At 34.7% G+C, this 14,207-nt stretch overlaps 1 protein-coding gene across 1 annotated transcript; it reads left to right on the top strand.

Moving 5' to 3' along the window:
• The first annotated feature begins 4,381 nt into the window (after positions 1–4,381).
• LOC145071239 (3-oxoacyl-[acyl-carrier-protein] synthase I, chloroplastic-like) lies at positions 4,382–6,457 on the top strand. Its single transcript, XM_079018157.1, has 7 exons — positions 4,382–4,922; positions 4,997–5,428; positions 5,499–5,672; positions 5,764–5,877; positions 5,964–6,065; positions 6,150–6,216; positions 6,304–6,457. The coding sequence occupies exons 1-7, from the start codon at positions 4,467–4,469 to the stop codon at positions 6,369–6,371; spliced, it is 1,413 nt and encodes a 470-aa protein (XP_078874283.1). The 5' UTR covers positions 4,382–4,466; the 3' UTR covers positions 6,372–6,457.
• Positions 6,458–14,207: the final 7,750 nt, after the last annotated feature.

The raw sequence follows: 14,207 nt of genomic DNA on the forward strand, positions 1-14,207 counted from the left end.
AATAAATTGTCAATTTCTTGATCTTTAAGAAAAATATGTTCTAACTGGATTATCAACTACTACTGTGGTATTCTATTTTGTTGATTAAGCGATCTATGATTTGGCTATGATGGTTTTTACAAATTATGTTTGGACTGATAATTGTTCTTGTCATCAAAAAATACATCCAACGAAAAGTGAAAGACGATTTTATAAATTAATACCATCATCTAACTTTAAAGTATCTTTTTTCATCTTTGATGGCAAGTAACAGAGTTTTAGCCAAAATTTTCAATTTTGTCGGCATATAACAGGTTATGACTTAAATAATGATATTATATATTTGGGCAATCAGGTTTTCTTCGGTTCTTAAATTATTTTGTAGAAAGTGGTCCAATTTGGTATTATTGATCTCACAAAAGGCAAGTCTCATGTATCTTTTAACATATCCATTGAGTTTAATAGTAACTCAATAGTTTCTTGTCTATATTTGTTTTTAAAAAAATGTTAAATCTTGATTTAATGAATGCAAGTAAGTAGGTAGTAAAGGTGCAAGGTATTAAATATGAGATGATCATGGCTATGTCAATCCAAAATAAAATTTTAAAATAACAAATATTAAATTTAATAGATAAGCACTTGTAATGACGAATACATATTATATTTCCCAAATAAATAACCAAAAACTAACTTCATCCCCAAATAAATTACATTTTAACTAACATCAATAAATTATGATTATACTGTCTTGATTCTTAATTATACATTATAGAGAGTCGGTTAATATATAGTCAGTATTTTTATATTCGTATCGTTTTTTAACTACAAAAACTATATTCAAATAATAAAAATGAAATGGAACATATACAATGGTAATAATGCAAAAATAACCTTCAAATTTAGTCTGATACAAAAAAGTAGTCTAAAACTTATTTCTAAAAGCAACAAAATATAACAACGATTTCAAAAAGAAATGAGAAATTGCAACAAACATTTCAAAACTATCAAGAATGTATAATATAGGATGATAGTAATGCTAGAAAAACACCAAGTTTGGTCTCATGTGAAAAAAGTAATTTTATATGAAAGTAGGATTGTAGTAAATACTAAAAGAACCTATATGTTTTTTATCTGATGCAAAAATGGTCGAAATATACTTCTAAATCGGTAAAAAATAGCAATTATGAACTTTTAATTCATCTTGAATAACAATTTAATAGTTATATGTAAAAGATATAAATACTCAACAATTAAGACCATCGACATTACTCAAACGTCCGCATACGTCTTGAAGTAAGCATTCATTTGTCCATTATTTTATCATTATCATAATATGAAAAAAGACATCATCATGTGTTTAAATTGTTTAATTTGTCTCATAATAACAAGTAAGGTGTGTGCCAATTATGTATTTTGACATTTTCAATGAGTTACGGGCAATATCTAAATCGAGCAAATATAGCAGTTTTTATATTTATTTGTTAGAGTTTCTTTATATTTAATATTGTAGGGGGTTTATGTGGTTCTTTTCGAATAAACATAAATAAATTGATATTTTTTGAAATAAACAATTCTATTTTGCAATATAACCATGAAATACCAATGTATTTTGAAAGTACATTGTCAATGTTGGATTATACTTGCGTAGACCCGCTTTCGCGTATGGTTAGCTATATATAGTTGTTTCCCATGCCACAAGTTAAAAAGGTTTGAAGGTACTTTGTGACGAGCAATGTCATTCAACTAATAAAACAAAAAATATTGTCTACAAAGAGGTCCTTCAACGACTATATATATTTACCAACTTCAGTATACTTTCTATACATTTCAATAATACCAATAACCCTGTTTTTCTTATAATTATTTTGCAATATCTATATACAATTATATTTTGTTTATGCGCTCCCCGCGTTCAACGCGGGTCATAATCTAGTATTAGTACTAATTTAAGAGATTTAATTGCAGAAAAAGGTCCTACTAAAATTTATGATTTTAAATTTCCAAAAGATCAACATTTAAGAAGCTTTAATACATCTCTTTATATGCAAAATATACCAAATGGTAAAAATACGAACGAGCATGGTTGGTTTATTCCATAGACGTAGATAAAGTTTTTTGTTTTTGTTGTAAATTATTTAATGTGAATACATCTACATGTTCATTAGCACATAAAGGTAACAATGATTGGAATAATATTTCTAGTATACTAAAAAGACAAAAAGCAAGTAACGGACACATTCTTAATATGAGGTCATTGATTGACTTACAAACTAGATTAACAAATAATAAAACAATTGACAAGCAAATCCAAGAACAAATAAATAAAGAAAAAGAACATTGGAAAAATGTGTTAATAAGAATCATTGATGTAGTAAAAACTTTAGGAAAAAGTAATTTAGCATTTCGTGGAACAAATGAAAAAATTTATGAAGAAAATAATGGTAATTTTTTAACTATAATTGAAATGAGTGCTGAATTTGAATTTATTATACAAGAACATATTAGGAGAATTAGTGACAAAGAAATTCATAATCATTATCTTGGACATAATATGCAAAACCAACTTACTAGTTTATTAGGAGAAGAAGTTAAAACTAAAATTATTAAAAAAATAAAAGAGGCTAAATACTTTTCAATAATACTTGATTGTACTCCTGATACAAGTCATAAGGAACAAATGTCAATTATCTTACGATGTTTAGATCTTTCAACAACTCCAATAGAAGTTAAGAAGTACTTTCTAGGATTTTTAGTTGTAGATAATACAACCGGTAAAGGCTTATATGATGTTATAGTTGATGAAATTAAAAATATAGGACTAGATATAAATGATGTTAGGGATCAAGGTTACGACAATGGTTCAAATATGAAAGGAAAACATCAAGGTGTACAGAAACGATTGTTAGATATTAACCCTAGAGCATTCTACACTCCTTGTGGTTGTCATAGTTTAAATTTAATAATTTGTGATATGGCTAATTCGTGTGAAAAATCTAGTGAATTTTTGGAGTTATACACCGTATATATTCGATATTTGCTTCATCAACTCAAAGGTGGAAAATATTACAATATAATATATCAAACCTAACACTTAAATCATTATCGCAAACTCGTTGGAAAAGTATGGTAGAAAGTTTAAAAGCAATTAGATTTCAAGCACCACAATTAAGAAAATCACTTTTACAATTATCTAAATATTGTGGAGATCCAAAAATTAAAAGTGAGGCTAAATGTTTAGCTACATATGAACTTGAAAACTATGAATTTTTATTAGGAATGATAATTTGGTATGATGTTTTGTTTGCTATTAACACTGTGAGTAAAAGCTTGCAATCAACTAATATGTGTATCGATGATGCTATAGATCAACTAAATGAACTTTTGTGTTTCTTTAAAGAATATAGAGAAAACGGATTTGAAAAGGCTTTAGATTATGCAAAAGAATTGGCTTGAAAATGAATGTAAAACCACAATTTCGTGAAATCATTCAAAGAAATAGACGATATGATAAAAATGTTGCTAATGAAACTATTGAAACTCATATTCAGTTATTTAATTTTTATATATAGTAGATAAAGCCATTATTTCACTAAAAAGTAGATTTGAGCAATTTAACGAGTTTAAAAATATTTTTGGTTTTTTATTTAGTATAGAAAAATTAAAATCATTTGATGAAAAACACTTTAAAAAAACATTGTTTAAATCTTGAAAAAACTTTAAAGCATGAACATAGCTTAGATATTAATGATTCAGATTTATTTCATAAACTAAAACTTTTAAGACATATTGTACATTTAGAACGTGATACAATTATTAATATACTTAATTACATTAAAAAATTTAGTTCTTTTCCAAATGTATATGTTGCCTATAGGATTATGTTAACTATTCATGTAACCATTGCCTCTGCAGAAATAAGTGTTTCTAAATTAAAACTATTAAAAAATTATTTAAGATCTACAATGTCACAAAAAAGATTAAATGGATTAGCAATTTTATCAATTGAAAAACAGTTAATAAAAGAAATTGATTATGAAAATTTCATTAAAGAATTTGCATCTAAAAAGACTAAAAAAATTAACTTTATGTCATAAAATATATTCACAAAAAACATATACATAAAATGGGCCCCAAATTTTTGGTTCGCTTAGAGCCCCCAAACTCGTTAAGTCGGGCCTGACGGCAATCCATTGACCTGATTTGAATTTAAACAAAAAATGATGGATGCTGATAACTACACAAAATTTTTTAATATTTTTTAGAAATACAAATTGTTGTTAGACACTTATCATTGTGTATAACTCCATAGTTATTGGAATGTACCTATATGACTTTAATGCATGGACCCTTGTGCATTTTTCTATTACAGTAGTATAAAAAAACTTTTTGACTATTAAAACTGTTACAAGATTGATTCCGCGGATTTCACTCGAGCACTATATAACAATTCCATAGCTTCAAGATCTTCAAAAATTACGCTGTACACAATGATGGAATCTCAAACTATTTTCTTGTTAACATTTCCCTTGGTGTCCCCAGTCTGCAAAACCTCGTCATTCATAATTTTCAAATCACCAGCCCGCATCACTGCAACACGTCGCCATGTAATAGCTTCCCACAACTCTGCCGCTGCCCCTACACGGGAGAAAGATGCAAAAAAACGAGTCGTCATCACAGGTATGGGTGTTGTGTCCGTGTTTGGAAATGACGTGGACACATACTACGACAGCCTTCTCGCAGGGAAGAGCGGAATCAGTTTAATCGATAAATTTGATGCTTCAGCATTCCCTACGCGAATCGGAGGTCAGATTCGTGGATTCGAGTCAACTGAGTATATTGATAGGAAAAATGACCGCAGACTTGATGATTGTCAACGGTATTGTATTGTTGCTGGGAAAAAAGCACTTGAAGACGCTGGTCTTCGCAGACATGAACAGTCTAAAGTACGTAATACCTTCCATTTTTCATGCTTCTAAAATTTGGATTTAATGTGTTATAGTAATAATAATCCGTGTAGATCAATAAGGAACGTGCTGGTGTCCTTGTTGGGTCAGGACTCGGTGGTGTTACGGTATTGTGCGAAGGTCTAGAGTCTCTAATGGAGAGTGGTTACAAGAAAATTTCACCATTTTTGGTTCCTTATACACTAACAAACATGGGTCCGGCGTTACTTGCTAAAGATCTTGGCTTTATGGGACCAAATTACAGCATCTCAGCTGCTTGTGCGACATCCAACTTTTGCTTCTGTGCTGCTGCTAATCATATCCGTGAAGGGAAGGCTGATTTGATGATTGCTGGTGGGGTCGATGCTCCCATTGTTCCCGTGCAATTGGGAGGTTTTGTTGCTTGTAATGCTTTATCTCAAAGAAACGATGATCCCCAAACTGCTTCTAGACCATGGGATAAAGATAGAGATGGGATTGTCATGGGGGAAGGTGCTGGTGTTCTGGTAACTTCACCACCCATCTTCTGATCTTATATACTGATTCTTCATAAACGTTGATTTGCTTTGTATGAAGGTGATGGAGAGTTTAGATCATGCAATGAAAAGGGGTGCTCCAATACTTGCGGAATACTTAGGAGGTGCAATAAATTGTGATGCTTATCATATAACTAATCCGAGGTTTGATGGGCTCGGTGTTTCATCTTGCATTCGAAGCAGCCTTGTGGATTCTGGTGTGTCAGTAGAGGAGGTATCTTCACTTTTAATTTTCTGATTTATCTTACTTTCAAAAATCTTGAATTTACCTAGTGTTAATTAATACTGTACTTTCTTGTGGGTAGGTAAATTACATCAATGCACATGCAACTTCAACGGTGATAGGAGATCTGGCAGAGGTTAATGCGCTCAAGAAGGTGTTTAAGAACACCGAAGGGATCAAAATGAACGCCACTAAGGTGCATGAGGACGCCCATTGTCAATTTTGTGTCTTTAATTAGTATCAGCTAGTTCAATATTGTCGTAATCTTGTTTTTTTTTTTAGTCTATGATTGGGCACTGTATGGGAGCAGCTGGAGGTATGGAAGCCATTGCTACAATCAAAGCCATTCAAACAGGATGGTTGCATCCAACCATTAATCAATTTGTATGTGATACTTGCATTCTTTAATTACATGTGCTTGTAATTCATCGTTTCGATTTGATCTTAACATTCTCATCGTAACTGTAGAACCCAGAACCTGATGTCGAGTTTGACACTGTGGCAAATAAAAAGCAACAGCATGAAATCAACGTTGGTGAGTAAATTTTCCCATTGTCGATGGTTTGTATATATGCCGTGTTTACTTAAGTTCACTTATTTACTAAATAATTTTGGTATGCAGCTATTTCAACTTCATTTGGTTTTGGTGGACACAACTCCGTAATATCATTCTGTGCATTCAAACCTTGACATGTTTATCTGGAATGTGTTGGAAACTACATGCCCTTCGAGGCATTTAATCAACTTATTAATAATGAGATTGCATCATTACCACATATCGTATTTTTCAATGCGTCTATATGTTATGAGTTTCGCAAAACTTGACGAACAGAATTCACTAAACTTACTTTCTATCGTTCCTTAGACATGTTAAATTGTCTCATGTGGTTAATTTTTTAAAGTAAAGTCGAGTATATTTAACATTAAACAACAAGTTCAATTGTCACCGTACAATGAGTGAGATGGCAAATGGGCAACAAGCTGTGCCGCTAAGCCTTTTTGAATGGTAAAGCTAATTCTTTTAAAAGCTACATCCGAAGATCTAGGGGATATAACATTACTATGCATGATTCGTTGTACTCTTTTAAGAAGCTTTACCGCATTCGGTGCGAGGAAACCAAGCGTATCAAATGCAAATGGTATGAACACGTGTTGATTTTCCATGCACGATCTCTCATGTTTGGTGACTTTGCTTGTGGCTGCTTTTAAAGCAGCATGTCCCGCTGTGAAACCCCCAGCCCTCAGGCCCACGAGAGGGGATACCCCTGTAAGATCGACACATTCGTGTTTCCCTCCGACCCATCCAAAAATCAAAATGTCAGCCGGTCTGAGGGTTGACCTTCCTTCTGTCGGATCAGTCAAGAAATTAACAGGTACGTCTTTCTTAGCAGAAACCCCGACACGCTTAAATATGTCAAACAAAACATCACTAACCATATCGTGCCTGTATTTGAACCCCGGGAGTTCTTTACAGTGAACCGCACACTCTCCAGAAGAGTCCAAACATGCCTTGCGACACACAGGACATATCTCGTCAGCTGGGAAAATGGGAATCATGAGTCGATATTTGAGAATAGTACGATACTCCACGGGAGACATGTGTTGGCCAAGCCCATCTATAGGGATAGCCAGAAGAAAATCTTGAGTATGTGGTGCACGTAAGCACTGGAAAACCGCTTTCTGCCGAGCCGTCATGTCGAAATGCATTTCCATATCTTGGACAATTTTACAAAAAAGGGCACTCGCCAGTGTATTCTGGGATTTAGGGGGGCGGTGTCTTTAGTAGTAAAATTGTTAAGATCAAAATCTGGAAGCTTGTTGCGAAGGGATGCCAAGGTACAATCATATCAGAATCCATACCATGTATACCGCTATCCCGTAAGATATGGTCTTGCAATACCCAAGATTGGGCCCGTGAGGCAACAAAAGCATAGGAGGTAGCCTCTACTGCAGAGTATAAACCGAAACCCCCAAACCTAATGGGTAAGGAAGCAATTCGCCATTGTATGTCACCAAAGAAAGGGCCCCCACAAACCACAATGTCCTCAATCGCCCCGCGCAATCCATTGTCAAAGAATATTGCCGCCTCCTCCATGTGAACGGGTTGGCACGTCCTCAACCCAAAGAAAAGCTTAGCAATACCCATACAAGACCGAAGAAGAAGGAGCTCACTCTGGGGGTCAGACAATTGTGGAAGAAGCCACATCAAATTCACAGCGTTTTCGACACTCTTTATGGCTAGGCTGCGAATGAAACTAGCATCTCTACTAACAGCTCCTCCAAGAAGTTTCACCCCCAAAGGCGGCCTCCCAATGTCTGCCGGAAATAGCCCATCCCGTAACTTCCTACCATCACACGAGGGCCAAAAGAGCTCGGTTTTCTTGATATTCAGCTGAAGGCCCAATTTTGGGTCAGTCACCGTAATGATGTCCAATGCTTTGGTCACCTCCTCTGAATCTCCGATAAGTGTGCCATCATCCAAGTACCAGGCATGGAGAAGAAGCTTGCAATTGTCTCTAATTTTATGCAAGAGCGGCTGCAACATAATGGCAAAGAGAAGTGGTCCCAAGGGGTCTCCTTGTTGAACCCCAGTAGAGGACCTGATATGTGTGTTGCCTAGATATAACCTTGCTGCTTGACCATATAGGAATTCGACCCACAAGGAAATAGATGGACACCTCAATCTGACCTCATGAAGTAATGCGGATCTGTCAACAAGGTTAAAGGCATTAGAGAAGTCTACGGTAAGCATGGAGAGAGATTTGTCATCGTGGCGCTCACTCAACAACCTATGGGCGCTATGTAAAATGGCCTCAACGCCACCCGACACCCCAGCTCCGAACTTAAAAGCATTGAGATATTTGGCTATTTCTTTACCAACCCCTTTCATGACCAACTTGGAAACCAAGCATCTCCATATAGTACCTACTACAATAGGTTGTATTCCCTTGTCAGGTTTTAAGAGCGGCGTGAGAGGAGTAGAGGTAACAAATTCTGCCAAGCTCAAAGGGCATCTTCCTCCTAGCCATAGATTAACCACAGAAGTAATAGCACGTAGGAGGTCTTTGGCTATAGCCGAACCTTCTCCACAAAGGGCATCTAAAATGTGTTGAGCTCTCATCCCGTCCCTCCCACACGAGGTGCCTTTAGGGAAGGATTTAATTCCCCCAAGGACATTGTCAACATCCACTACCAGGGAAGGTTCTGAAAATATGGTGCTGGGCATGGAAGGTGGTGGCTTGTATGGATGCTTATCCTCCAATGCCTTCGTGGTATCACCCCCAAATGGAGCAACCCCCGAAGAACATAAAACTTTCACTGATGCTATAAAATGTCCATCGGCAACCTTACGAAGACATTGTCTGACATTGGTGCTGCCCGATGTTTTTTTCTCCTGAATGTACTCTTCTTTTTTATCTTGTTGCTCCAGTCTTGCATTGTCAAATAAGTTTTTAACTAGCTTGGTGATACCGTCTTCAGTCCCCCAAGTAGCTAAAGCGCTCAAGATATTACGATGTTGCAAAGACTTCCTGTTGCCAGACCTACTTTCTTGCCTATTCTTGGGCTTGAACACCTGAAGAGTACACCTAGGAAGAATTAACAGAGCAACCCACGCTTCAACGGATCCGGGATGAGCAACCACTTTGGAAAGGGCTGCTTTCAAATCCTGAGAGAAAGCCATACGACAGTTATGAGGGATATTTTTGATAATGGTCATAGGCAGCTTAAAAACATGATCAAGTAGTTGAGCATCCATCACCAACCCATCATTGAGGTCGGCTTCCGGTTCATTGGGTAGCGGCTTTGGAATGCCAACAATATGCATGCTCATGTCATCAGCCCCGTCAATAAACTTAATCAAGCCATCTGGGTGGTGACATGAACGACTCAGGGCATGAAGCTTCATGCAATCCCCACATATCCATTGACCAAACTCCTTCAAAGTTGCTGCCACAGACATTAACAATCCAATATCAGAAATAATAGCCTCCCGTAACACAGCTCTGCGTTCATCTGTATGGAGGTGTAAGCTCTTGAGATGAGATATCATACGGGAAATCCCTTTACTTCCAACAATACCATTTGGGCAACAGTGAGACCCCCGAAAAGGACATGGTCAAGCCCCGCTCTCAAAGGAATGAAAGGACGCCATAAACCAACAGATAAAGTTTATTTAAGCCTCAAGGTGAGACCCGAAATTAGAAGCACTAACTCAAAAGAAAAAGTGACACTCCAACCTTTGGTTGGAGTGTGCACAATGGTTAATTGAAGTTTACCATTACTTAAAAGGGTTAGTATCTTACGACTCACCATTAGAAATTGACTAAGAAGGCGTAAATACATTTTTAAAAAACAAAGGATTTTTGTAGAATTTTTTATGAATTAAACCTCACTTGTATTTTAGTTATTCTTATAAAACGTATCATATTTTTTTATTTTTTTATATAGCCATTTTAGAAGGTTTACAAAAAGTTTAGGTTTTATACATTTTTTTATTTTATTTTACGTTTTTCAAAAAAGCTCACTTTTTTTTATAAAGCGATACAAAAAATGTGACATTCCTCGGATCTTAAAAGCGTGGGGATTGACATGGTCACAAAGTCAACGCTAACATTATTTAGAACGTTGATTTTTACCGGCATGTCGTCTCCATAACTTCTTTCCGGACAAATTTTCCAAAAACAATAATATACAGTTCATATCCTGACGACTTGTGATCAGGATAGGTCAAAACTGATATTCGTGAAATTGTTTATCCACAACATATCGTCGGGACAAGTGAAAAATGATTCTCCGGTTACACCTATACTATGGCATGCCATTGATTTAGGTAAAAAAATATTTTTCTAATGACAAGAACATGTGATTATGATAGTTCATTAGAATATGTTCATTTTTTTAGTTTTGTAAATTGCATTTTTTTTTATCATTATATATCTGTTTTTTTAAGAATTTTAGATAATTTGCTTTATATACTCATAATAAACATACATTCAAATTCATAAAAACCTATAAATGTCTAATGCAAACCAAATGGATTATTAATATTCAACACAATTTGTTCAAAGTCTAAGACAAATTTAAAGGATAACAAATGTTTTACACACATCGTTCAAAGTGATACAACCAAAATATTAAGATTCGTCATCACTTTCCACTAGTACAAAAATAGCTTTTTCCGATGAATAAAACTAATCACTTTAGACATTTTTTTTATTCGGTACATGAGGAAATATCGCATCATTGATGATAAGTTATGGTGAGTTTTAATTGTGATGACTATATATAAACCGTAAACCAAAAGGTATTTGACATAATGGTAAGTAATGTCTCTCTCAATTGAAAGTCATGGATTGAAGTCTCATTAAGTGACAAATGTGGTATATATATATATATATATATATATATATATATATATATATATATATATATATATAACCCATGAAAACCTATTGTTATAAATCAAACATGTCACTATATGGTATGAAGTTGTTGGGGTTCGAAGATTGTGATGTGTCGAAGGTTTCTAGTTTGTCTTGTATGTCGAATAGTTAAATGTGTTTTATTTTAAGGACTTACAGTTAGTTTTGAAGTTTTAGAGTGGAAAGTCCTTATATTTTTTATGCTTTTCGTTTTCCCTATAAATATGGGAATGATACTTTTAGGGGTTAAGAACTTTATTTCTTCTAAATCATTTCATACTCTGATTTTCATTAAAAACTCGATTCAATCGCCTCTTCAATTGGTATCTGAGCAGGAATCAAAATGTTTATGATCTAATTTTCACTTGTTTCAAAAGTATTTTGAATCTCATTTTTAGATTCAAAAGTTTCTACACTTTTGATACTGGAAATCTTTGTAGATCTTCAGTTTTGATTGATTCTGCACTCCGATTGAAATTTCGAGTGTTTGTTGCTTAGTTACTATTTGATTCGTCTCATTAATCTCAAGTTTCTTAATCTTTTTCTGAAAATTCGTCCGTACATCCATGACGAATTTCAACGTGAATACGATGACATCTTATTCTCATCTGCTAGGATATTCCACTAAGATTCATATGCTCATTCCAGAATATTACGATCAATGGGTAGACCGAATGCAGGATTACTTGAATGGCATTGATGAGGCGCTATGAAAATGCATTGTTGATGATGTTGTTCCACCTTCTTCTGTTAGTAGTATTGGTTCTTCTTCAACAAGTCAAAGTGTTGCTGAAATATCTGAAAATTTGGAGAAGAATGAGAAGAAATGCATGAGAGAGCTTCATGGTGCTCTTCTTCCCATTGTGTACAATCATGTACGTACCTGCAAAACCTCAAAAGAGATCTAGAATACTCTAAAAGAAAAGTACCAAGGTAATGAGAAGACCAAAATCAGTTCGGTTAAACAATGTCTTATTGAATTAAGAGAATTCAAACTAAAAGATGGAGAAACGATTGAAATGTATTACGACCTTCTGAACCAGCTCATTTACAAGTGCACGATGTATGGAATCTCAAGGAATAACATGGAATGCAATCTTACGTTCATTATGAGACTTCTCAAAGAATGGAGGAATGTGATTTTGATGATAAAAACTCAAGATGGTTTCGACTTTTCTTCTTTGAAAGATCTTTACAATCAGCTAAAAACTCATGAAACTGAAGTGAATGAAATGGCTGAAGAGTCAAGGATCAATTTGGATGGTCCTTTAGCTTTGGTTTTGAAGGTATCTGGTAGAGAAAGTGAGAAGGAAGTTGTAGAGAAGGAAGGTTGGTGATGAGAAGAGGTTTAAGAAGAAAGAGACTAAAGTTGAGGATTCGGAACAAATAAGGAAACTGAAGGGAGATTCAGGAATTGATTGTCATTATTGTCATGGTGGAAGTCACATGGCTAATGACTGTATGCTGAGGATGAAAGAAGAAAAGAAGAATAGAGTTAAGGATGACGTATATTATTTTTGAGAAGATAGAGGAGTTAAAGACAAAGTCGAAGAATCTTTCACTGGTGACTAGAGGAGAAGATGAGGATGAAGAAATGTATCAGATTTGGTCATCGGGCTCGGATGACAAAGAGATGAGGAATTTGACCCATGGGGCTATGTATGCTAGATACGAGGATGATGAAGAAGATTACATTACAGGAAGATGCTTTGTTTCGAAATCAGGAGACAATGCACCAATGACTATGAAGGTATGTTCTCTACTTCAATCCTTTAACATTCGTTCAAATGCTTATGACTTTGTGTTAGCTAATTTTGATGCTTCTGTTACTTATGTTAATAATCTTATCCTTTCTGCTAGCAATGAGGCTAAGAAAGCTAGTACTCAGTTACTAGAAAATCATAGGATCTTAGAATCAAAGAAGACTAAGATAGATTGTCTAGAGTTACAAATAACGAATATCATGGTAGATAGAGATAATCTTTGTCACACCCCCAAACCAGAACGGCGGAAACGTTCGGGGGCAGAGGACGTCATATTCAGTATCATAACGGTTCATAGAAAGGAAAGTACACACCACCATACATATATAAAGGTTTTTAAAATGTTTACATAATTGTATTCATTACATGTTCAAAAGATAAATACATAAACATCTTTCAAAAGAAGTAATTAACGCCAGCGCGTTAATCCCCAAAAGTTGATTTCCAAACCTGCTTAGCGGTTCCCTGAGAATACAAGTTATTTCAAAGAGAAAGTGTCAACAATTAAGTTGGTGAGTTCATAAGTGGTTTAGAAAATTTGTATGCCATTCCAAATTGAGAGTATGTTTTCCAAGAAAATCCCTTATTTTCTTATAAAAGTGTGAAATGCATGAGAATATTTGTATTAAATAACGTAGATAGTTGAATCAAGAAAATCCCTTATTTTCCTATTAGTTGTTTGTTTTGTATACAGGAAAATCCCATATTTTCCTAAAGTAATAGTTAGCCTAATGTCCCAGACTAAAAACCGAAAGCAAATGACATGCTTTAGAAGGTTGAAGCATAGATTTATATAATAAAACCTATTAGAAGATTTCCGTTTGCTAGATGAAGAATAGTTTTAATAGCTACTCATTCATCAATCAGAAGTACTATAATAATTGTATATCCGATGAGTTTTATAACCATACTAAACATAATATGCCTATAGCGACGTTCTTCAGGCGTCGTAGCGTTATGACAAACTGTCACCCCAAAGGACGGACTGTAGCTAACAGTCAGGGCGCAGGATCATGACTTCCTGTATAGATCTATACACATTTGACACGTTCTCCGAACGGGAGACTCTGGTTATAGACAGGACTTGTAGCGATACCTTCTAGCAAAAAGGCAGTATTTGAAGATGTACATGTCTCACGGATTCTCAACTAAGTCTGTATTAAAGTAATATTTTTGTATGCAAAGATCATCCTTTCTCACAAAGTTTTGACAATGCATAAATCATAAGTTTTTAAAATGTATTAAAACGGTTTAGCAACGAAGGATACCTTGGAATTACTAAATACTTTGTATAAATCTAGTGCATGCAAAGTATGACAAGAGTTTTCACATAGTAGTAA

Source organism: Lactuca serriola, chromosome 1 (assembly GCF_051521515.1).
Source record: "Lactuca serriola cultivar US96UC23 chromosome 1, Lser_US96UC23_V15, whole genome shotgun sequence".
In the NCBI taxonomy this organism is placed as follows: domain Eukaryota; kingdom Viridiplantae; phylum Streptophyta; class Magnoliopsida; order Asterales; family Asteraceae; genus Lactuca; species Lactuca serriola.

Bases quoted from the DNA above. Each gene is read 5' to 3' on its own strand.
- LOC145071239 (XM_079018157.1), top strand. From the start codon at position 4,467: ATGATGGAATCTCAAACTATTTTCTTGTTAACATTTCCCTTGGTGTCC. The intron at 5,673-5,763 runs GTATCTTCACTT...TCTTGTGGGTAG, and splicing joins CTGGTGTGTCAGTAGAGGAG to GTAAATTACATCAATGCACA. The intron at 6,066-6,149 runs GTATGTGATACT...TCGTAACTGTAG, and splicing joins ATCCAACCATTAATCAATTT to AACCCAGAACCTGATGTCGA.